The sequence below is a fragment of the Littorina saxatilis genome, linkage group LG9, assembly GCF_037325665.1.
Source record: "Littorina saxatilis isolate snail1 linkage group LG9, US_GU_Lsax_2.0, whole genome shotgun sequence".
Taxonomy (NCBI): Eukaryota; Metazoa; Mollusca; class Gastropoda; order Littorinimorpha; family Littorinidae; genus Littorina; species Littorina saxatilis.
In genome coordinates, this window is record NC_090253.1 from 22559947 (window position 1) to 22584886 (window position 24940).

The 24940-nt window shown below is 40.4% G+C and overlaps 2 protein-coding genes across 2 annotated transcripts; both read left to right on the top strand.

Annotated features, from left to right (window-relative positions):
• Positions 1 to 2731: 2731 nt before the first annotated feature.
• Positions 2732 to 14628, top strand: LOC138975609 (beta-1,4-galactosyltransferase 4-like). Its single transcript, XM_070348331.1, has 7 exons — positions 2732 to 2885; positions 8282 to 8495; positions 10290 to 10525; positions 11196 to 11386; positions 12111 to 12233; positions 12732 to 12827; positions 13889 to 14628. Exons 2-7 carry the CDS (start codon positions 8285 to 8287, stop codon positions 14112 to 14114), a joined length of 1083 nt encoding a protein of 360 aa, XP_070204432.1. The 5' UTR covers positions 2732 to 2885; positions 8282 to 8284; the 3' UTR covers positions 14115 to 14628.
• Positions 14629 to 19403: 4775 nt separating this feature from the next.
• LOC138975612 (small nuclear ribonucleoprotein Sm D3-like) lies at positions 19404 to 21672 on the top strand. Its single transcript, XM_070348336.1, has 2 exons — positions 19404 to 19873; positions 21096 to 21672. The coding sequence occupies exons 1-2, from the start codon at positions 19561 to 19563 to the stop codon at positions 21152 to 21154; spliced, it is 372 nt and encodes a 123-aa protein (XP_070204437.1). The 5' UTR covers positions 19404 to 19560; the 3' UTR covers positions 21155 to 21672.
• Positions 21673 to 24940: the final 3268 nt, after the last annotated feature.

The window sequence follows — 24940 nt, forward strand, 5'->3', positions numbered from 1 at the left end:
AAAGATAGCCCGGAAACAGGGTCACGCAAGGTCGTGGTTCTCGTAGCAGATGACGCTGCCTGGCGCCCTTCCTCTGAACCGTTGACCGCCACTGCTCTAGTTCGCACCCGTTACAATGTTGCATTTCAGATTCAAAGGTACACAATAACGTGCTATTGCAGATAAGCTTACAGAGATTTGCATTGAAATGACAAACTGTCGGCTAAATTGTGAAAAAAGGGAAACTGGATTACACGGGTTCACGATGGCTCAGGGTAAGATAAACCACGCAAAAATAAATTCTTTGAAAATTGCTCGCTCTTTACGGAGGGCACCTAGAATGTTCTCAAGCGGTGAGTGTTTAAATGAAATGGTGTTTGTACTGTGTGTAAAAGCCTGACAGTATCTCTGATGGTTTACGGGAGGCTTACAGTGCCTTTAAAAACAAGTGTTGACCTTAACGGGGTCAAGAAGCCGCCTTTGGTAATATGGGGTGGGACACGGAGACAGACAGAGGGAGGGAGATTTTGTTTTAAATGAATAAATTATAAAAAATAAAAAAAAATTTAATAAGTAAATAAATAAATTTTTAGAAAGAATTAATTAAAAAAAATTAAATGAATAAATTAATAAATAATTAAAAAAACAATTGACCGAGCTCTTTACACGTGGTGACATGGTAGACAAACACCTGAAACCCGGACAAACAGACAGAGCAAATCCAGTAAGCACCCTTTACAAGGCGGCTTAATAATCCAACGCATGTTCGCATGCTGTCAGTGATAGAAGACCCGAAGGGAAGTAACTCATTATCGCCTCTTTTCAAAGTAAATGACGTACACACTTTTGCGTCACTTGACCTTCACAGTACCAATGATATTACTCATGAACGGCCCATACTTTCTAAAGAAATATTCAACATAAAAAGTATCCTTCTACACAACCCACGCCATCCAAATAGAAATAAACAAAGTAAAATGCCTTCTTTAAATTCAAAAGTGGGTCGTCCACAACCCACCACATATAGACTGTGTAGTTCAAATGACGTCACTATTTATTTGTTTATTTACGGAATAATTCTTCAAAAATCGGTCGTTCTGAAGGATCTATGGTATTTGAGATTTACATGAAGTCTGGATCAAAAATCCATTCTTTCTTTATTTGGTGTTTAACGTCGTTTTCAACTCAAAAATTCATGTCCCACCCCATATTACTAAGGGCGTCTTATTGACCCCGTTAAGGTCAACACTTGTTTTTGTCCGGAGTTTTGTCCGGAGTTCTAGTCCAACGCATGCTGTCAGAGAACGAGACTCGAAGGGAAGAAACTTGGAGTAAGTTCTGGGTGCGGGAATTCCCGCAAACGTATCAGTCTGTCAGTGGGTTTCGTCCCCTGGCTCGGTTTGTAAAAGCGTTAAAAGCTAATACTGATCTTCCGTTTGACTACCGTTAGAAATGTAATTTTTTGCATACACCCGTCTAACCCTATTCCTAACAATTTCACGAAATTTGAGCTTAATTGACCCAGAGATACAAGTCTTACCCGACAAACACCGCCCGCCCGCCCCGGCGCCCGCCCGCCCGGGCCCGCCCCGCCACAAACAAACAAACAAACAAATGGCGGCTTAAAAAGAAGAGGACAACGTCGACGGCGACGAAGAAGAAATAGAAGAAGAGAGAGTTCCACTGTTGAAAATCGAAAAGGACTCATCTACTCAACTTGAGAGAGAGAGAGAGAGAGAGAGAGAGAGAGAGAGAGAGAGAGAGAGAGAGAGAGAGAGAGAGAGAGAGAGAGACTGAGAGGGTGGTAGTGGTGGTGGTGGTGGTTATTTACTTTGTAGAAAGAGGGTCGGTCAATCGACTGTAATGAGCAACAGTTTGAAGTGTCTGATTGTTTATGACATCAATTTGACATTTTTATCTCCAAATAATACAAAAAAGAATAGGATATGCGACAAAGAAAAGGATCGCACGGTCGGGTTTACCGTAAACGTATTTTTGGGGGGAGTGCTTCGGTTTACAATCTTTGATTTTTTTTCATGTACCTGTGTATGTTGCATTGTTAAAACGTGTATCGTAACTTTTCAGGTGTATGGACGAATATAATTCAGAATGCCTAATTTGAAAATATTTCTTCGGTACAAAATTGCCATTTAAAGCCGAAACACTGCTTACAGATCCCCCGTCCAACCCCCCCCCCCCCCCCCCCCACATACACATTTACACATACATATCTAGATACTGTCGCCTGTATATTAATTAAACTCGATCTTTGTATTCCTTCTATTTTACAATACTTGGTGGAAAATAAAGTCTTAACATATGTATCAATGAATGTGTGTGTGTGTGTGTGTGTGTGTGTGTGTGTGTGTGTGTGTGCGTGCGTGTGTGTGTGTGTGTGTGTGTGTGTGTGTGTGTGCGTGTGTGTGTGTGTGTGTGTGTGTGTGTGTGTGTGTGTGTGTGAGACTAAACGTATGTGATTAGGTAACTTTTACACACTTCGCAGACCAAACAACTTCCCCTCCCCCCCCCCCCCCCCCCCTCCCCGTCTCCTCCGCTGTACGTTACACACAATCTGACACTACACTAAATGATCTATATACACCATTTAACAGCTTTGTTAGTCGCACCTGAAATCTAACACCATTTAACAGCTTTGTTAGTCGCACCTGAAATCTGAAGATCAACGCAATACGAGCCATACAAATCAACGAAACAACGTAGACACAAGCAGGCATCTTTTCAAGGTGTAGATCCAACACCTGTGCTCACAAATCAATGGCAGAACTAATTAGTTAATTTGATGGAAGAACCTCAGTCGTGATAACTCCAACGTACAATACACACGTACAAGTCTTGCCGGATACCGGGTTTGAACACACGTCACAATCTTCTGTGGTTCAAAAAAGGTTAGTGTTTTAAGGTGTGATATTTATTGAATTTTTTTTTCAAATCATAGAGGGGTCAGTAAAACAAAACAAGATTTGGTTTTATTTTCTTTCTCTTTTTACATTTAGTCAAGTTTTGACTAAATGTTTTAACATAGAGGGGGAATCGAGACGAGGGTCGTGGTGTATGTGTGTGTGTGTGTGTGTGTGTGTGTGTGTGTGTGTGTGTGTGTGTGTGTGTGTGTGTGTGTGTGTGTGTGTGTGTGTGTCTGTCTGTGTGTGTGTCTGTGTGTGCCGGCGTGTCTGTGTGTAGAGCGATGATTCAGACCAAACTACTGGACCGATCTTTATGAAATTTGACATGAGAGTTCCTGGGTATGATATGCCCGGACTTTTTTTTCTTTCGATAAATACTTTTGATGACGTCATATCCGGCTTTTTGTAAAAGTTGAGGCGGCACTGTCACACCCTCATTTTTCAATCAAATTGATTGAAATTTTGGCCAAGCAATCTTCGACGAAGGCCGGACTTCGGTATTGCATTTCAGCTTGGTGGCTTAAAAATTAATTAATGACTTTGGTCATTAAAAATCTGAAAATAGTAAAAAAAAAAATTTCTTTATAAAACGATCCAAATTTACGTTCATATTATTCTTCATCATTTTCTGATTCCAAAAACATATAAATATGTTATATTCGGATTAAAAACAAGCTCTGAAAATTAAAAATATAAAAATTATGATTAAAATTAAATTTCCGAAATCGTTTTAAAAACTATTTCATCTTATTTCTTGTCGGTTCCTGATTCCAAAAACATATAGATATGATATGTTTGGATTAAAAACACGCTCAGAAAGTTAAAACGAAGAGAGGTACAGTAAAGCGTGCTATGAAGCACAGCGCAACCGCTACCGCGCCAAACAGGCTCGTCACTTTCACTGCCTTTTGCACTAGCGGGGGACTACGTTCAGTTTCATTCTGTGAGTTCCACAGCTTGACTAAATGTAGTAATTTCGCCTTACGCGACTTGTTTGATATTACTTTTTCATTTCTGTTTTTTGTTTTCCGTTTTCTTTCGTCCTTTTATTTAATTATTTTCTCCTCTTTCTACCTCTTCCCCCCTTTTCAGTCTTTAATTTTCATTTTTTTTCCCAAAGTTATTCGTTTGTTTGTTTCTTTCTGTTCTGCCTGCCTGTGTGGTTTTTGTTTCTTTCTGTGCCTGTGTATGCCGGTCTATCTGCCTGTTTTGTATGATTCTTTCTTCTTCTTCCGCTTTTTTTCTTTTTCTTCCCCATCTATGTTTTTTTTTACAACAAGATCCCTTATGAAATGAAAATATTTTGATATTGCTTTTTATTAATTATACCTAACACTTTACAGCTATTTGTTGGTCCTTTAGAAGTAATTTTCAAATGTGGGGAATGAGGATATTAGTCACTTGAAGTTGTCGTTTTTTGTGTGCCTAAAACTAAGGTCGTAAGATAATTTAGTCCATCGTTTATGTAATTAATTTTATTGCGAGCGTCAATACCATACAAATCAAAAACTTATCTGAGGAGTAGCCTAGTACGTAGGCTAGAATGTAGCCAACCAATTGGACCTGATTTGGAGCTAAGAGTAGCTTGGTCACTAATCATGATTAAGTCACAGTGTGGTATCAGAAGAATAGCTAGTAGACAAAATTGTAAGGGGGTACAACAGTTATGCAACAATAAGCTACACAGTCTTTCGTACCTGTCACTTACAAATAAACTAACTCACTCACTCACTCACTCATTTACTCCCTAACAAGCATACTAATCAGCAAATCAACTAACTGCATTACCATGCAATTAACGAAGTAACCATTTGACTGACTAGCTAAACTAAAACCCAATAAGGCCACAAAAAAAATAGGTCTGTTTACGGTAACCCGACCGACCCTAGTTTTTTCGCGCGACCCTAGACTTTTTTTTGGCATTTGGGGCAAAAAAATAAAAAAAAAAAATCTTTTGTTTTGTTTGCAAAATAAAGTAAAAATATGGTTTTTTGGAGAAAAAAAAAATCCCGACCTACCGACCCTATTTTTTGGCCTATGTTACCGTAAACAGACCTATTTTTTTTGGCCTAAACAAAGTATACAATGAATGAAATGGTAAATAACAAGCAGGCCATACTGTTCATCGCGTGTTCAGCACTGTTACAACATTTGTTTTGCCAACGATCAAGGGCTTGGACAAGCTGGACTGTTCGATAGCCGAATCAATAGGTTTTCATTTTCTTATGAAAATTTAAAAAAACAAAAACTCGACGTAAACAGTACTTCAGCGGCAACAGCGTTTACCAGTCATTGACGAATCTATCATCATACGAATTAAAGCCGTGAGATGCTGGTGTCAAACTACGTCGGATCAATAGGGTATTCCAACAGCATGCACTCTGCAGTTGTGTTTCACAATCATTAATTGGTAAATTTATTCAAGGTGGAGAACATTCTGATAATAATCGCTCCACGGCTATCGCCAGTTGTCTCTCTGACCGGACGCTAATTTCCTCCGCAAATCTATCAAAACAAGAATACAGAGTTATCTCCCATATGTTGTTCGCGAGCAGTGTTCGCGAGACAAACATGATTGCAGATTGGCCGACTTCGACAGTCATCTCCGTTCTGTTCTTCACAGTTATGATAAAGACATCGATCGTTCTAAGGTCAAAACAAGTCGAAATTTTGGGACTGCTGCCGGAAGGAGACCGTAATATATGGTTGCATCACTGTCAACTGGTTACAGAAAAAACCGTCTGCTCCAGCGAGCGCCGAAACCAAACGGTTGATTATCACGTGACACTTTTGCCATATTTAGAGTTGTTTGCACAGTGAATACAGCCGCAAAAAATAGCTCGCTTGAAACTGTCTTACATATCAATTCCTTTGTAATTTAAAAATTACACAACACCATGAAAAATCATTATCGACGATCGCGAATCTGCTTATATCCATAACACATTACGAAAAGATCTAAATATGTAAAAAATCGATTTCCTCTCCAGACAAAGAAAACCAAGGCATCCTGCCAGGGATAGAATGAGACCCCGAAGGCGGAAGTAACTCATTTTTGACCTGGGTTCAGGATGGGTGGAGAACTGTTTTAAACAACCTACGTACGTTTTAAAGCTTAAAGTCGTAGTTTGTCCGTTGTTCGGGGAGATACCACATTAAAAATACATTTTTTTCCCCTGCGTTTACCATCATGTCAACCATCACACATCTGTTCATGATTCTGTATTTGATCAGAGCATCATTCCACTTGCATACATACCTCAAGTCAACAACCGGACCGCTTCCTGTAATGCGCGGAGTGGGAATTTGTTTTGTGCTGAATTGAAATAGCAGATTGTCAAAGGTGTCACTAACTGAATACTTTTTTTTTTAAATCCTACCCTTATGGCTTATGGTGTTTCGTAAGTATCCCAGCATAAGGATGCTGTTATTACATGCAAAAGACAGGATAGATCTGTGATGTTTGTAGACCGTGGCTTACCAGGGGCGGATCACATCCTTTTTAATTAAGGGGGGTTTCCACATTTCTTTTAGGGATAATTCGACGACGCAAAGCGTTCATCAGTTGAGGGCGCGAAGCGTTCGAAATCTCCTAGGGGGGTACGGGGGAATGCCCCCCCCCCCCCGGAAAATGTTGATAAAAACAAGGAAAATGGAGCAATCTGGCGCAATCTGAGCCAAGAAACTTCCCCTAATTCACCTTCCAAAAAGTAAATTTAAGAAGACAAGTTTGGATCAAAACAACAACAATTGAACGACCTGTTGCAGCAGAGCGAACAAATTACCCAATTACTATCCAAAACCGTCACTTAGAAGACATGCAAAGGCCGGCTCATAGGGGGGTCCGGGGGCATGCTCTCCCGGAAAAATTGGATGAAAATCGGGAAAATTGAGCAATCTGGTGCTATCTGAGCATCAATTTTTCTTTATTTTCCAATTATTTCTTCTTTTTATTTTCTCTTCTTTTTTTGTATGGCTAGGGGCGGGGGGGCCGGAAACCCTTCCTGGACCCGCCCCTGCATACACGGCAAGGAATGTAACTTTGAAGTCAACAATCCACGAAAAAAATCCTTGCCAGGAATATGACCCAAAGTTTTTCAGACAAGTCTCTATATATCATTTACTTCATTTGTCTCATAATTATCTGTTTTTCTGCTCACCATAACGACCATTGGGTCGACGTTCTCGTGAATGTCTTGTCAGTTTTGTCATTAATTAAAAGTTCCATATACTTACCTTTCTTGTTGACATTTTAATTCTAACGATGGCGCGGTAATAGTTAGAGACTTGGACTTGCTCAGTATTGTCGGAGGGGCCGTTCTCGTAAAACCAGAGTAACACGACTGAGAGGTCAGTGTAAGCGATCATGGTCATCTGTTACACGAATATTGATCGACCCGCGGTAAAAATAGTCGCTTTAAAAAGGAGACAAAAACAGCTGTCGGCTACGTGATCAATCATCATCATTATGTTTTACCAGCCCTTTGTCAGTCAACGCAAAGTTGATCCATTTATTACTGATATTTATAACGGACATTATACTTAAAGTTATTGTCTAATTCCTTGTATATTTCTTTGATGTTGGAGTTATCTCCTTCTTGGTCTTGTTTAAAAAAAAATCATCAAAACACCAAAATATTTAATAGTTATTTTTTACGATGGTACCTGACGGACAAGAAAACGCGAGAGAAGGGGGGGGGGGGGGGGGTAAGATGCTTTAATTTTAGACAGACTTGAAGTTTCTTCGTCGCCAAGCAACATGCTTTATTGTACCTCCATATTCTTTCTTGCGTTCCTTGACGTTGCTCAATATTTCTCGCTCTTCTCATTAGACCTTGTTGCCATCGGCATTGACTTACTTTCAGTGCCATTCTGTCTGATTCCACTTACTTACAGACTGATTTTTGCCATGTGCAGTAGAGTATTTTTGTTCGGGGAAGTTACGATAAAAGTCGAACGAGGTTACAAACACGAAGCAGATCACGAAGTCCGCATGAGATCGCACACACAAAATAAAACTGTCTCTTTCACATCATTCTTCTACAACGAAGAGAATAAAACGGCCTAATTGAACACCAAATAAACAAATCAAATAGAGGTGTAGAAGAGTATGCGTTCTTTTTGTTGTGTAAGAACAGTTGTGACAAAGAAAGTTTAAACATGTGCAGTAATAACGTTCAGCCATCTCGTAACTCCTTATATCTCCGTAAAACACCTAGACCTTCTGAACCTTCCGAAGTAACCACCTTTTACACATCGTACTGAAGTATCAGCCAATAGTTTTGTCGAGGAGAGCTCAAAAACTCTCATCTGAAAAAAAGTGACAGATTTAATTTGTTGACTAATCAATTTAACTGACCTATTTAACTGATTGATTGCAGACGATGGGTCGACGAGCGGTAGACACGACCATCAGCCTGATAGTCTCGGTGGTGGTGATGTCAGTCTTGGTGTACTTCTTCGTGTACGCCGTGGCCAACGTCCCCGTGGAGAACAGCAAACGAGACTCGGAAGAGACCGGGGAATTGAAAGACAACTCCAGTGACAGCAAAGAGGCGGAACTACCTCTGTGTCCCAGAAAGCCCGAGTTCTTCAGTAAGTCCGATAAATTTTTTGTTTGTTTGTTTGCTTAACGCCCAGCCGACCACGAAGGGCCATATCAGGGCGGTAAGTCCGATAACTGATATGGTTAAGTGTTGGTTAATAAGCAATACGGGATTGTACACAGCCAAAAGAAATCAATAACCTCATGAGTGTAGACGTTTTTTTGAAAGAATGTGAGTGTAGGCTACGTTAATGAGTGAGACGCTGAGGACACACAGGATACCATGAAAACTTCACTCAGACTGTGCTGGTGGTTGCCGCTTACTCGCGCACAAAACAACTCTCTGTTCAACACCCTCCCTTTAATTAAACATACTTTTTTTGTGTGAGGTCTTACATTGTACGATCGTTTTGTGGTCTTCTTTCTGTATCTTAGTGCTTCCTATGTTTTAACCGTTATACCCGTATTGTATGTGTCTGGATCTGTGATCATAACACAATCAACTTTGCCTTGTCTTGACTCACTGACTCACAAAATAAAATATTAGCTATGACAGAACTATCAGTTGATTCTTCGCTTTTGTTCTGTTTTGACTCGACCTGCACCCAACGTGTAAAGATAGACGCTTTGTTTTTTGAATCGCATACCTAAAAAAAATTATATAAAAAAAAGGTATGACAGAACTGCTTGCAGTCTTGCACCCGATACATTATCTCTGAAGTTTCTTGAAACACGTAGATCCTTCGATCGAGCCTTTTCTGAATATAGGGGAAGGGCTCCTAATATGGATCGGCTCCTAATATGGACCACCTCCTGTTCTGACAAACAGTAACGGCGCTAGAGCGCTCAAAAAGTTTTATTCGCTGTATTTACCCTCTCTGGATAACTTGCACATGTCAAAACACAAATCTCAAAACCGTTAGGCTTTTGCCCTTTTTTTTCACTTTTAGCAGCGTTCACTCTAAATGTGCCGCCTAAAACGGACTCGTTTCTGTCCACAGCCAAAGCTTTTATCACACGAAAATTGCTATAGGGCCTATATGACAACTAAGACCGCATTTGTTACATTTTAGCAATGTTGACCCCGAGTTTCTACTGCAAACAAAAAATAATAGAAAAATCTCAAAGTATGTGTGAGTCCCCTAATATGGACCACCTTCAACAAATCGAAAAAAATAAAAGCTAAAGGCTATTTTCAATAATTCATTAAGAAGTTTGATAGAAATAACCTATAACTAGCCCTCGAGATTTAAAAAAAATATAAGAAAAAGTCTTCTTTTCGTGGAAGTTGATAATTTCAGTTATTTTCACTCTGTTTTTGATAAGCTTCTTTAGTTTCCTGGTGTGCTTTAAATAATGCTCTCATCAACCCGAAACAGATTAATCTAAAGCATATTTGAATTAGTCTGACTTGTACACTAAGTTAAATCATGTTATTTTGAAGAATAGGGGGCTTTTTACAGTGATTCGTGAAGGCCGCCTCACTGGTCCATATTAGGCGCCCAGGCTCCTAAAATGGATCATTTGTGATTTTTTCTGTATTTAATTTTTGCTAAATGTCTATCAAAGCTATTTCACTCTAATTAGGCCTAACGGTTAACCTAAGAGAGAAGGACTACCAAACACAAAATGAAACTTCTTCGCAAGAAAACAAGCTAGTTATCAGCATTAAACAAAAGGTGGTCCATATTAGGAGCCCTTCCCCTATTCGATCTTTCGATAGATGTCCCTACCTCCAACACACAGCCACATCTCTGAAGGCTGTTTATTTCTATACCCACTCATTAAGAATAGAATCAAAACTGATCAAGTAAATCCAATCTGTTTCACATCTTCCTTTCCAGTTACTAAGGTCAAGGTCAACACGACACCCGTTACGGACTTTGCCGAGTTGAATCGAGCGTTTCCGGATATGTTGCCGGGAGGACGTTTTGTTCCGAAGAACTGCAAGTCGCGCCAGAAGACAGCGGTTCTCTTCCCTTATCGTGACAGAGAGCGTAACCTGTTTCTCGTGCTCAACAACCTCATTCCTTTCCTCATGCAACAGAACATCGAGTTTCAAGTCTTCATTGTTGAACAGGTTAGCCTCCCTTTGAAGACACCCCCCCCCCCCCCCCCCCATTTTAAGACTCCGTCCCTTTCATTAAGAACCAGTTTTCTCAGACTTCCTGTTCAAAAGATCAGTAAATGTAACCCCAGTGGCGAGATGAAATGGGACAATAAAAAACAAGAACGACGGGACAAGACAAGATGATAGTCTGCTTGTCGAGATGAGATGAGAGAATGCGGAGTTTACGAGACAATTTTGAGTTTCTCCTTGTAAGACAGTGGTTAAAAAAAACCTCAGTGAATCAAGAGCTAGATAATTATAGAGTAACTTGCTCATCGTCCAATCAAAACACGGCGAGCCACCAATGAATGTGCTTGAGTTTCGCAAACATAGCAGAAGTCTTCAAGAACGATTTCAGACTTAGTTCCTTATTTTCCTTCCAACGACTGATTTTTGTTGTTGACGCCATTTGTTTATTCTGTAAAACATCTGTGTGGACAAAGATGTAAGACAAGACATTACAGTGGAACCTTCCCAAAAATCTGAATAAAAGGAAGGGGTCTTCAAATGGGGGGGGGGGGGGGCGGGGGGGGGGGGGGGCGGGGGGTTCCACTGTAAGACAACCCAAGAAAACACAAAACACGGCACAAATGTACAGCGTATATCTTTAAATTGCTAACGCTTTCTCCCGTTCTTTCAGGCACCCTGGTTCGACTTCAACAAGTGTATGATCATCAACATCGGCTTTGTGGAGGCGCTGAAGCAAGGCAACTTTGACTGCTTCGCCATTCACGACACGGACTTCGTGCCCAAAGACTTCCGCAACTACTATTACTGCGGCAACCAGCCCCGACACATGGTGGTGGATAGGAGCGACAGAGCCAAGCGAGGGTATGTCCCACCACGAAAAGAGATCAGAGAAAGTCAGGCAAGACAAAACGAGACAAGACAAGGCAAGACAGGGATAATGATGAAGGATTTCATTATGTGCGTCTTGCTGTTTTTTTCTCTGCTTGTTTGTCGGTCTGACTCTCTTGTTTTGTCTGGTCTAATGGTCTAAACTAAAACACTTGTCTTGTCCTATAAACTAACCTTAAATAGTCTGATTTTCCAAGAATATCGCAGGACGCATGCAATTGGTGCTTGCGAAGGATATGAGACCTTCAAAAGGCCTACTCTGCACCTGGCTGTTTGTCTGTCTTGTCTTGCCTTGTCTTGTCTTGCCTTGTCTTGTCTTGCCTTGTCTTATCTTGCCTTGTCTTATCTTGCCTTGCTTGTCTTCGCTTGCCTTGGCTAGGCCTTTCTTGTCTCGTCATGTTTTGTCTTGTCTTGGCCTTTCTTATCTTGGCCTTTCTTTTTTCGTCTTGTCTGGTCTGGTCTGGTCTGGTCTGGTCTGGTCTTGTGTGTCCGTCTACCATCCCCCCCCCCTTCCAAATCATGCAACCCTCTTGCGAACGGATAGATCATCGGTATGGGTGGATGCCTGATATGAAACGCAGTATGGCATTCAAGGGGTCAGTTTAAAGAATGACGTCAGATACATGTTTCATATTTTGTTCTGTCTGTCAAGTTTATTTCTTCGTTAATCTGCACTGAAAACTTTTATTCTGAACAGGTTGGGTTACTATCGGTATTTCGGAGGCGCCATTTTGGTGTCACGAGAGCAGTGGGAGAACATCAACGGCTGCTCCAACCAGTACTGGGGCTGGGGCAACGAGGACGACGACATGTACATGAGGTCAGTACCTCTTTGACCATCAGCGACAGTTACAACGACAATTATGACAGTATCGAGTCCTTATTGGGGAGAGTTGGACACACACACACACACACACAGGGACACTGCACACACACACACACAGGGACACTGCACACACACACGGCAAATATCACACACACACACACACACACACACACGCACGCACCGGCGCACGCACGCACGCACACACGCACGCACACACACACACACACATCCAGGCGCACCCCCCACACACACACACATACAGACACACGGCAGACACAGACATGCAGTACACGCGATCGCACCACACTAATCTTTTCATAGAAATTGACGGGCTTCATTAACAGACTACGAACATAATTATAACTTCTCCCTTTCCAACTCATACATAGGCCTACCATCAGAATCTGCAACCTCCCCCTCTCGCACATTTCACGCAATTACCGCTGCCAAATACTCAATCACTATTAACATCATCCGCTCGTTTTGTTGCAGGTTTATCGCAGAAGGGTACACCATTACGCGCTACCCCATTAAGATCGGCGCCTACCTGGCTTTCGAGCATGAAACACAGTCCAAGAACATGAACAGGTGAGGAATTAACGACAGTGACGATGATGATGAAGATGAGGAGGAGAATACCGAGGAGGCGGAAGATGAAGATGATAATGATGATATTTGCAATTGCATAAATGTAACTTTAGGTTACCTTAATTCTTTTTGTTGTTGTAGCGGCTAGTGCTTTATCTCAGATTTACTCAACCGGGAACGCATCATCATTTTAGAAGCGGGGCCATGCGTGGAGCTTATTCACAACAGCGGGAATCAGACATTTCTAAAAGAAAGATTGACCTGTATGTGGCGATTCACTTGAAGGTCACTTCTTCCGCGTTCTCTTGGAACTAGCCAATGTCCATTTCAAACTCACTTGTAGACTGCTCGTTCGTTACATCTGTTTCGTGAAGCAATTCATGCGAAGACAGGATTTTTTTTCTCATGTACGCCCACAAACCTATGACGGGTTTAAAACATTTTCAGGAAAAGATTGCATGACATCTGTGTGTATGCCTATAATTATCAACATTTTTTACCTGAAGTAAGTCTCGTATAATTATGTAGGCATATGATTTTGAAAGTTTCAAGAAATCCGCTTGGTTATTGCTGAAATACAGCGCTTTTTGTCACGGTATCCCTCAAAATTTACACAAAAACCTCGTTTTTGACTACTCATGCGATCGACACCTGCATCAGTAGGAATGCCATAACACAAGAAATACGCAAGATAGCAAAATAAAACAACCTGTTCTGCATAGATGATTGATTTGACTTTCTCCTCGTGTGCAGAAGTTGCCAAGTTGTGCCTATTATGAATTTTCGTCGATTTTTTAATTGATACCATACGTTGTTGTCAGATCGATTTTGGGGGTACCCTGATTTGGGCGGCGGTCACGTGACCCCTGTCAAAGAAATCTTTGTTCCGAAAAGTGTGCCAGACAGCCAAAATACTTGCTTTTGATAGCTTAGAAATATTGAATGAAATGACACGGAATGAATGTTTTAGTTGGGGTACGACAATGGGCGCAATAATGTTTTGGCATATAAGTTCAAGTTATTAAAAAAGAAAAATTCTCCTCTTCTGCCTCTGCTTTTAGAAAAGAGCTGTTCGGCTCCAATACGGAGCGCATGCACGAGGAGGGTCTGAACACGGTCAAGTACGAGGTGCTCAAGTACAACAAGACCAACGTGGTCACCTGGATGATGGTCAACCCTTACAAACCCAACGACACCGACTCCGCTCAGGCCCAGGAGGACGCCAAGGCGGCCGCACGTGCAGCGGGCGAGGCAGAGGCTGCGGAGGCTGCTCAGGTGTTGGTGTAGATTGCTTGCTGGACGTTAATTTAAAAGAGAACTACATATCATAAGGATGTTTGAACTTCGATACAGTAATATCAAGTGGATGTGAAGTTGGTCCATCATTTTAAAATTGTCCTCGAATTTTTATGGTAAAGTAATTTTTTAAGGAGTTTGCCTTTACTAATATCTGACGTACATAAAAAGATGTTTTTAAAACTGAAGTAATAAATAGATAAATAAAATCAAAACAAAAAAACACACAAACTTCCTTTTCCACATGCAATAGTGCCAACCCTCGTTTAGTCTGGTTTTACCATAACTGGAACTATAGCCGCGAATCTAGTTTTGCCGGGACGCTTGGTCTCATATTCATATACTGAAGCTTATATATAATTATATAAACCGAAGTGGCTGAGTGGAGCATTGTAGATATGTAGGTCCAGGTATGTAGAATACAGACCCATTATCTGTAAAAGCTTTGATTCACGTTGTAGGAAGGAATACTGTACTGATGAAATAAATATACACAATATGGTTACTCCGTCTTTGAAAAGGTGGGTTTGCAGTGTGTGTGTGTGCCAGTGTGTGTGTGTGTGTGTGTGTGTGTGTGTGTGTGTTATAGTGTGTGTGCGCGCGTGTGTTCAAATTGTGTGTGTGTGTGTATTTCACGATTTTGTCAATCTTGCCTTTGTTTTTTTCTTCTTTTTAAATTTAGTCAAGTTTTGACTAAATGTTTTAACGTAGAGGGGGGAATCGAGACGAGGGTCGTGGTGTGTGTGTGTGTGTGTGTGTGTGTGTGTGTAGAGCGATTCAGAGAAAACTACTGGACCGATCTTCATGAAACTTGACATGAGAGATCCTGAGTATAGTATCTCCAGACGTGTTTTTCATTTTTCTGATAAATAGCTTTGATGACGTCATATCCGGCTTTTCGTGAAAGTTGAGGCGGCACGGTCACGCTCTCATTTTTCAACCAAATTGGTTGAAATTTTGATCAAGTAATCTTCGACGAAGCCCGGACTTTGGTATTGCATTTCAGCTTGGAGGCTTAAAAATTAATTAATGAAATGAGTTTGCTCATTAAAGTTGTCATTAAAATCGATTTTTCGCAAACAGATTTAAAATTGATTGCATCGTATTCTTCATCATATTCTGAATCTAAAAATATAATACGTATGTCATGTTTACTCTTAAAATGTGATCACAATTAACAAAAATAGATTAATTAGTCTTACGATAAAAATTTAGAAATCGATCCAAAAATGATTTCATCTTAGTCTTTATCATTTCCTGATTCCAAAAACATATAGATATGATAGGTTGAGTTCAAAACAAGCTCCGAAAGTTAACAAGAATACAGAAAAGCGCGCTTTCCTGCTTAGCACAATACGCTACCGCGCTATTCTGGCGTGTTAATTTCACAGCGTTTTGCACGTGGAAGGTGAGCGATTTCCTTCTCGCGGGGATTGACAAAGCTGTACTGTCTTGGTGAAAAACTACAGTGCGTTCAGTTTCATTCCGTGAGTTTGACAGCTTGACTAAATGTAGTAATTTCGCCTTACGCGACTTGTTTTAATTTTAATCCTGTATATGATTTGCTGTAGAGTCTTTAAAATGTTCTGTTTGCTAATAAACAGACACAGATACACTCACACACACACACACACACACACACACACACACACACACACACACACACACACACACACACACACACACACACACACACACACACACACACAGGGACACTGCACACACACACGGCAAACATCACACACACACACACACACACACACACACACACACACACACACACACACACACACACACACACACAGTGTCCTCAATGTGTAAGGACAGTGTATTTACGCAAGCAACCAGACATCAAAACAAGTCGCGAAAGGTGAAATTACTACATTTAGTCAAGCTGTGGAACTCACAGAATGAAACTGAACGCACTGCATTTTTTCACAATGACCGTAGTACGCCGCTTGTGCAAAACGGAGTGAAACTGATGAGCCTGTTTAGCGCGGTTGTGGTTTCGCTGTGCTGCATAGCACGCTTTTCTGTGCCTCTCTTCGTTTTAACTTTCTGAGCGTGTTTTTAATCCAAACATATTATATCTATATGTTTTTGGAATCAGGAACCGACAAGGAATAAGATGAAATTTTTTTTAAATCGATTTCGGACATTTAATTTTGATCATAATTTTTATATTTTTAATTTTCAGAGATTGTTTTTAATCCAAATATAACATATTTATATGATTTTGGAACCAGGAAATGATGTAGAATAAGATTAACGTAAATCTGGATCGTTTTATATTAAAACAAAATTTATTACAATTTTCAGATTTTTAAAGGAAAAGTCCAAGGTTTTGAAGTAGCTCCAAAAACTTGAAAATCGAATGCCAAATGTTACAAATCAGTGTTATCGCTCACGGCCACTGATCAGAACAGACCACTTGACATTGACACCATCCAGATTTTCCTGTTGACCAGTCCTGCTGTTCCTGTTACTGCTATCCAGAATCACCACAGGAGAAGACCAATGTGCCATTCGTTGTAAGATTTGTGTTTTGATTTGAAGATCAGTGCCTTATTCTAACTTTGCAAAAAAAAGAGATACAGTGTCTTTGGCAGATACCATCCAAATAATACAATTTAGAACAAAGTCAAAATTCATTTCTCCTCATGTTAATTGTCTATATGCTTTTTGTGCTGAGTGAGATGTTTATTGAATTTCTTTCATAACTCACGTTTCGTCAACCTGCAAATTTATATCTATAGAAGTAGTCTCAAATTAAGTTAGGTATGTTTCCGAATAATAAAAAACAAGTCGCGTAAGGCGAAATTACTACATTTAGTCAAGCTGTGGAACTCACAGAATGAAACTGAACGTAGTCCGCCGCTAGTGCAAAACCGGGCAGTGAAAGTGACGAGCCTGTTTGGCGCGGTAGCGATTGCGCTGTGCTTCATAGCACGCTTTACTGTACCTCTCTTCGTTTTAACTTTCTGAGCGTGTTTTTAATCCAAACATATCATATCTATATGTTTTTGGAATCAGGAACCGACAAGGAATAAGATGAAATAGTTTTTAAAACGATTTCGGAAATTTAATTTTGATCATAATTTTTATATTTTTAATTTTCAGAGCTTGTTTTTAATCCAATTATAACATATGTATATGTTTTTCGAATCAGAAAATGACGCAGAATAAGATGAAATTGTTTTTGGATCGTTTAATAAAAAAATAATTTTAATTAATAAATAATATTTAATTATTAGTTTCCGATTTTTAATGACCAAACTCGCTCATTATTTTTTAAGCCACCAAGCTGAAATGCAATACCAAACCCCGGCCTTCGTCGAAGATTGCTTTGCCAAAATTTCAATCAATTTAATGGAAAAATGAGGGTGTGACAGTGCCGCCTCAACTTTTACAAAAAGCCGGATATGACGTCATCAAAGGTATTTATCGAAAAAAAGAAAAAAAAAAACGTCCGGGGATATCATTTCCAGGAACTCTCATGTAAAATTTCATAAAGATCGGCCCAGTAGTTAAGTCTGAATCGCTCTACACACACACACACACACACACACACAGACAGACACACATACACACACACACACACACACACACACACACACACACACACACACACACACATACACCACGACCCTCGTCTCGATTCCCCCCTCTATGTTAAAACATTTAGTCAAAACTTGACTAAATGTAAAACAAGTCGCGTAAGGCGAAATTACAACATTTAGTCAAGCTGTTGAACTAACAGAATGAAACTGAACTCACTGCATTTTTACAGCAAGAGCGTATACTCGTAGCATCGTCAGTCCACCGCTCGATGCAATGGCAGTGAAATTGACAAGAAGAGCGGGGTAGTAGTTGCGCTGAGAAGGATAGCACGCTTTTCTTTATCTCTATTCTTTTTAACTTTCTGAGCGTGTTTTTAATCCAAACATATCACATCTATATGTTTTTGGAATCAGGAACCCACAAGGAATAAGATGAAATTGTTTTTAAATCGATTTCGGAAATTTTATTTTAATAATAATTTTTGTATTTTTAATTTTCAGAGCTTGTTTTTAATCCAAATATAACATATTTATATGTTTTTGGAATCAGAAAATGATGAAGAATAAGCTCTGAAAATTAAAAATATAAAAATTATGATCAAAATTAAATTTTCGAAATCAATTTGAAAACACTTTCATCTTATTCCTTGTCGGTTCCTGATTCCAAAAACATATAGATATGATATGTTTGGATTGAAAACACGCTCAGAAACTTAAAACGAAGAGAGGTACAGAAAAGCGTGCTATCCTTCTCAGCGCAACTACTACCCCGCTCTTCTTGTCAATTTCATTGCCTTTGCCATGAGCGGTGGACTGACGATGCTAAGAGTATACGGTCTTGCTGCGTTGCATTGCGTTCAGTTTTATTCTGTGAGTTCGACAGCTTCTTGACTAAATGTTGTAGTTTCGCCTTACGCGACTTGTTCATAAATGCTACAGGGGCGGATCAGTTCATTTTATGGGAGGGGGGGGGGGGGGGGGTTCCAAAAGTATATTGTGAAGATATGGGTGTGAAGGCGCGAAGCGCCGAGCCGACGGCGCGAAGCGCCTAGCTTGCTAGGGGAGTCCGGGGGCATGCCCCCCCCCCCCCCCCCGAAAAATTTTGAAAAAAAAGATGCAAAATGGTGCAATCTGGTGCATTCTGAGGATGATCATTACCAGTTTCAGGCAGCAGATTTTGTCACAGATTAAGACCCCAAAAATTGAAACTCAACCCCAAAAAACACACAAAAATATTTTTATTTTTTGGCTGGGGGGGGGGGGGGGGGTTCCGGCAACCCCAGAACCACCCCCCCCCCCCCTCCCTCGTCCGCCCCTGTGCTACATTGATAAAGATAAAAAAAAAATGTGCAAATCATGAGTTAATGGTAAAGGAGGCGGGGGAAACGCAGTAATTTAAAAGAAAGCACAAAATGCGGTCTGCTGCCGCAAAACCCGAACTAGAATCAGAACTAAATTCCTAAAATGGCAACTTATAGCTTCTATACTGGTACGGGTTATAGTTAATTCCGGTACGTTTGGTTGAATGGTGTTGACATTGAAACGGTTCACGCCTCAGTAGTTAGAATTTCTAGCTGTTTCCATCATATTAAGTCTTTAAGTGGATTAAGTTAACATACATTTTGTTCCTGTGCTAAGAAGCTTTCCTGTGAGGCTTTTGTGATAATTTACATTATTTTTTCGCATTGCCTTCGGAGTACTCAAAATAAAATAATCGTTGTGACAGTAACCGGAAGTGTACGTATTATTCGTAGTGGCGGCGTTTCAAGGCTTTGTTGAAACGATCATCGGTATATGTCACAAAATCCGTCATCATCTGCAACTGTGTATTGTTTGAGTGCTTGCATCAAAGGGTTTGACGCAGAAAATATACCATCATGTCGATTGGTGTGCCTATCAAAGTGCTCCACGAAGCAGAAGGTCACATTGTGACTTGTGAAACGAGTACCGGCGAAGTGTACAGAGGAAAGCTTATCGAAGCTGAAGATAACATGAACTGTCAAATGTCCAACATCACTGTAACGTACAGAGACGGTCGTGTGAGTCAGCTGGAGAATGTGTACATCAGAGGCAGCAAGATCAGGTTTCTCATTTTGCCAGATATGTTGAAAAATGCACCAATGTTCAAGAAAGTGCAAGGCAGAGGTGGTGGTGCTGGCAGGGGGAAATCTGCGATCTTGAGAGCTCAGGGTAAGTAAAGTTTCACCCTCCTCAGCGTAATATGTAATTTCGTTCGGGGGGTATCAGTCTTTTTGCTTCCTTGTAATCTGCGTACATCCGGTCGCTGATCATGGTTTGATTTGACCAAAGGTAAAGCTATGTTCCAGTTACACTGTTGTGGGTAAAGGGAGATAATTCAACGAGTGTTTTTATTCATTTTTTTACTCCTACTCCTAAATAGGTAATAGAGGACACTAACTAATCGAGGTGTTTGTGTCGCAGTGTATGTGTTTGATGTAAATAGTAAGCTAAGCGGAATAATACTAATAGATCGCAGACAGCCAAAACCTTGCGTCTGTTAGTGTTAGTGCATTACAATTAACTTCTTTAAATTTTAATGGCTTTATCAGTTTCACTTTGTCTTAATTTTGATAGCAAGGCCTTGGTATAAACTTGAACATTATGCTTGTAGACACCCGATTCCTGGAGGCAAAAATAACCAGCGAATAGCGCTATGAGAAACAGCGAGGGTATTATTATAACATGAAATGATTTGGGGGTTAGCTACGCAAGAATTAACATGATTTGTTTATATCGCAAATGTTGTCTGCACTTATCGCTAAAGAGCCCTATAACAGCCAATTGCATAGGCAGCTGTGTGTAGCAAGTACCTTTAAGGCATGCTCGCCTACTCTTGCCAAATCCCAGCCTTTCTAGCGGCAAGAATTTCCAAAGAAACGTTACTTCCTCACCCAATTTGCTTCACCAAATCAGCTGCTGAAAAACAGGAGATTGGTTCATCCCTCTGCAATAGACCTTTTCGGTATCTGAGCAGCTCTCGCGAGACACGCTCTTTGTTATGCTTTGAACATCGCGAGAACTTCGAACCTTCGCTTGTGCAGCTCGCACGAGATCGCTGTACCGCATGCTTTGCTATGCTCTGAAGCTTGCGAGAGATTACGAGAGCTTGGAATACCGATAGGGTCTATTGGTTGGTTCCTTTCTTAGAACTTAGCAACAGCGGTGACGCGAGTTATACTAAGAGTAAGTGTACTGTTACAATCGTTGCAGTCAGTACTATATGGCCAAGATATTTGCAGTCAAAGCCAAACTGTTGTGTTCAAATGGTGTGTGTGTTTGCATTGTCCATGTGATTGTGAGTATTCTGTGCTGTTACACATCACACTTTTAGTTTTACAGTTACATTCTGTTGAGTGTTCTAATTATTTTCATGATTTTGTTTTTGTTACAGCTGCTAGAGGCCGAGGACGGGGTGGGAGAGGAGGCAATGTGTTCCAGAAGCGACGGTAGACATTTTGGATACTAATGCCTGCAGAACAGTGCCTCTTCATCGGCACAAATGAAAACGGTTTCCAGTTTTGATGGATTTCATCAGGCAGTGAATTGGACTTTCTGCATTGTGTTCAACTGAATTCAGTCAGAGGAAAGGCCATTTCATCTTTGCTGTCAAGTCGGGATGGGAATTAAGAACTGTTTCACCATGGCTTTGACAGATTTGTGGTTTCTGCGAGCAGTGACTTTTGATTGATGTTGACCATTTCAGTGTTTGTGAATGTGAGGTGATGTGCAGTATGAAGTGCGTGAGAAAGTTTTTTGTTTGTGCTTTTTTATGTATCATTGGACCATTCATCATCAGTGTCCAATTTTTGTGACAGCAAGGACAGTGACTTTAATTTTAAACTTTAATTTTAATTTGTAGTAAACTGCCAAGAAATGTTGCTTAAAGGAGTTGAACTGATGTTAAATGTTTGCTGTCCCATGTACGCAACATGATTTCGGTTTTATTAAATTAACAAAAAAACTAAGAATTTGTTATTTTGTTCTTGAGTGCACGCGTGTCACTGTCATAGCCTTTTTAAAAAAAATTCTATATGTATTTATCTTGAAAGGTAGGTACGTGTTCAGTGCAAGATTTACTAACACAAATAAATTGCAATGGATTAGGCCAAGAAGCAAATTCAATGTTTCTGATTCCCAAAGCTGAAAGTTGGCTTAACCCTTAGGCTGGTTGTCGCGCTACTTTACGTATACTGTCACCTGGTTGTCACGATACTGGCTCAGTCTGTTTGGTCGGTTCTGATTACCTCCCATGGATGCGAAAACCTATGCGAAAACCTATGTTCTTTATTTTTCTTTCTGTTAATTCACCAGTGGCTATGTAACATGTGTTACAGAATTGCACCAGTGTGAGGGTTAAACAGATTACTATCATCAGTGGACACGGTACTGTTATTTTTTGGTCTCACAGCTGTACCTGGGCAGTTCATGGGAAAATAGTTCATGTACACACAGAAGTTGCCACGTGAACTTCAGCCTTGTATTTTCTGTCGCACTTTCATCTTTTCAGTATTTGACCTTGCGATTCTGTTGGCTGTGGGTGTGACTGTGAGGCAGCTGTGTATAGCTGTTAGGAGAGGCATGGTATTGTATCCCAATGACACTCATTTTAACACTAAAACTAAATGTGGTACATGTATTTCGATGAGCATGTGTTACAAATATCTGTTCCCCTCCTTCACCGTTTTCAGATTCACTCGTTCAGAACACAGGACAGGGAGATTCTATAAAATGTGATGCAGCTCAACAGTATGTATCTATTCAGTTGAGCGGAGAGGATAAATACAGTGGTAAGAGTCTCTACCTTTTAACCTTCACCGGATCATGCTTCGGACTACATGACGCGAGTCGTACCGGCCCATACTTTCCAAAGGAGGATTCAATGTAAAAAGCTGAATAGGGATTAACATTTTGCCGTCTCTTTACTAAGTATGGGTCGTACACGACCCACGCCATCCGATTAAGGATAAACACGTAAAATTCCATATGGGTCGTCCATGACCCACATCATCTGGACTGTGTAGTTCGAATTAAGTCATCGTTTATTTGTTTGTTTACAAATATATTCTTTCAAAAGTTGGGCAATGGGAAGGTCGTGTGGTGATTGGAGATTACATGAAGTCTCAATTAAAAACTCTAGATAGTTTCAGAGATAGACGATTTTGTGAGACTCTGGGTCGTCCATGACCAACGAAGCACGGTGAGAGAAAGACCATGTTATTTTCAGATTTTCTGTTCATAACTCGAGTTAGATTGTTACTGTCAAGGTTACCCTCATTTTCAGACTGCCTCCTTTTAAGTCTTACTTTAAATTTAAGACCGGATTTTTTTAGATTTTGGGGTCTTAAATTAAAACTTAAGGGGGTTCCACTGTACTAGTAATGCTATGGTCAAGTACGTGACTGATTGTTTCTGCTTGTTTTATAAGAACTTGACATGCTCAGGGTTTCATTTACTGGTGCGCCATTGGCGCATTCAATGTGAAAATGTCCCATCACAATTCCCTTCAGTGCGTCAAAGGGCGCATTGAGATTACATACCACTGCGTCACCAAATGTACACTTTACATCGGATCACACACACAGGTAACACGATATAGCGGCCAATTCTCAGATGGCACCATTTTGCATCTTTAGTCAAAACGCGTTCAGTCTTTGGTGCTTCTTGCCTTAAACTATGTCCCATCAGAATTTAATTGAGGGGGACAAATGTCCCATTGCTTTTTTCTCCCAGGTTAAACCCTGCATGCCTACATCTTTCTTTTCTTTATTTGGTGTTTAACGTCGTTTTCAACCAAGGTTATATCGCGACGGGGAAAGGGGGGGGGGGGGGGGGGGGGATGGGATAGAGCCACTTGTTAATTGTTTCTTGTTCACAAAAGCACTAATCAAAAAATTGCCCCAGGGGCTTGCAACGTAGTACAATATATATATATGACCTTACTGGGAGAATGCAAGTTTCCAGTACAAAGGACTTAACATTTCTTACATACTGCTTGACTAAAATCTTTACAAACATTGACTATATTTTATACAAGAAACACTTAACAAGGGTAAAAGGAGAAACAGAATCCGTTAGTCGCCTCTTACGACATGCTGGGGAGCATCGGGTAAATTCTTCCCCCTAACCCGCGGGGGGTCATGCTTACATGAGGGTGAGAGAGTGAGATGGGGAAAGATGCACACATTGAGATACGCATGCATTCTTGTACTAGACCAGCAATACGAATAACAGAAAAGCCAGTGATCCAGTCTTGTCTCCGCTTTACGCATTGAAAAAGAACATATTTTCGCTCGTAGCTGGACACATAGAAAAATTGTACAGTGTATAGTGTACAGTGTATAGTCAATACTGAATAGTGTGACTGCATTCAGTGCAAAGCAAGCACTTTTTGCTGAATTAGTTTCACAAGTTGACACAGGTATCAGTGCTGCTATTCACTATCACTGTCAGTTATGAAATCAATTCAGCAAAACTAGCCTGCTCTCCACAGAACACAGCAAGGTTGTGCTGTATATTTTGCGTGTGTGTGTGTGTGTGAACAGATGTTTTTAATCTTATCCCATGTAGAAAGCCTGGGCAGATCTGTGGTGATTTACATGAAATTTATGCTCAAAAGAACACACCTTGAAGCATACTCTAATTTGTCTAAACTTTGTCATGGCAGTCATTTCTGCTTGTGCTACAATTGGATGCAGTTTCACTTTCAGAATCTTCGGATACAAAAATATTCAATTGTAACTTATGGTCCAAAAAAACAAATCGCCAAAGGTCAAGCAACACTTAGCAAAAAGCACCTATTCTTCTTTGTCCCAAATTATTACTTCACCTAGCTGCATTTGGAGGCAGTTTCACTTTCAGAATCACTCGGATACAAAAATCTTACAGTTATAACTTGTCATTGTCCAAGAAACCAAAGGCCATGCAACGCTTCGGATAGGAAGAAGAACCTATTCTTCTTGATCCGAGTCCCAAATTATTACTTCAGCTAGCACCATTGTGGCTGATGGGCGCTCAGGATTGTTTATTGATTAAAGGTACTGCTCTCTCTGCGTACACGAATGATCATCGCCACACATCTGTCGAGGCATTCATGTAGAATAAGACTTAAGAGCATTGTTTCACTTGGAAACATACCCCAACTCAATGGCATGCCTGCATTTTGTGCACAATGGGGATATTTTGCTAAATTAATTTAGCAGACTGAGAGAGGTGTTGCTTACAAAATGTATTAATTCA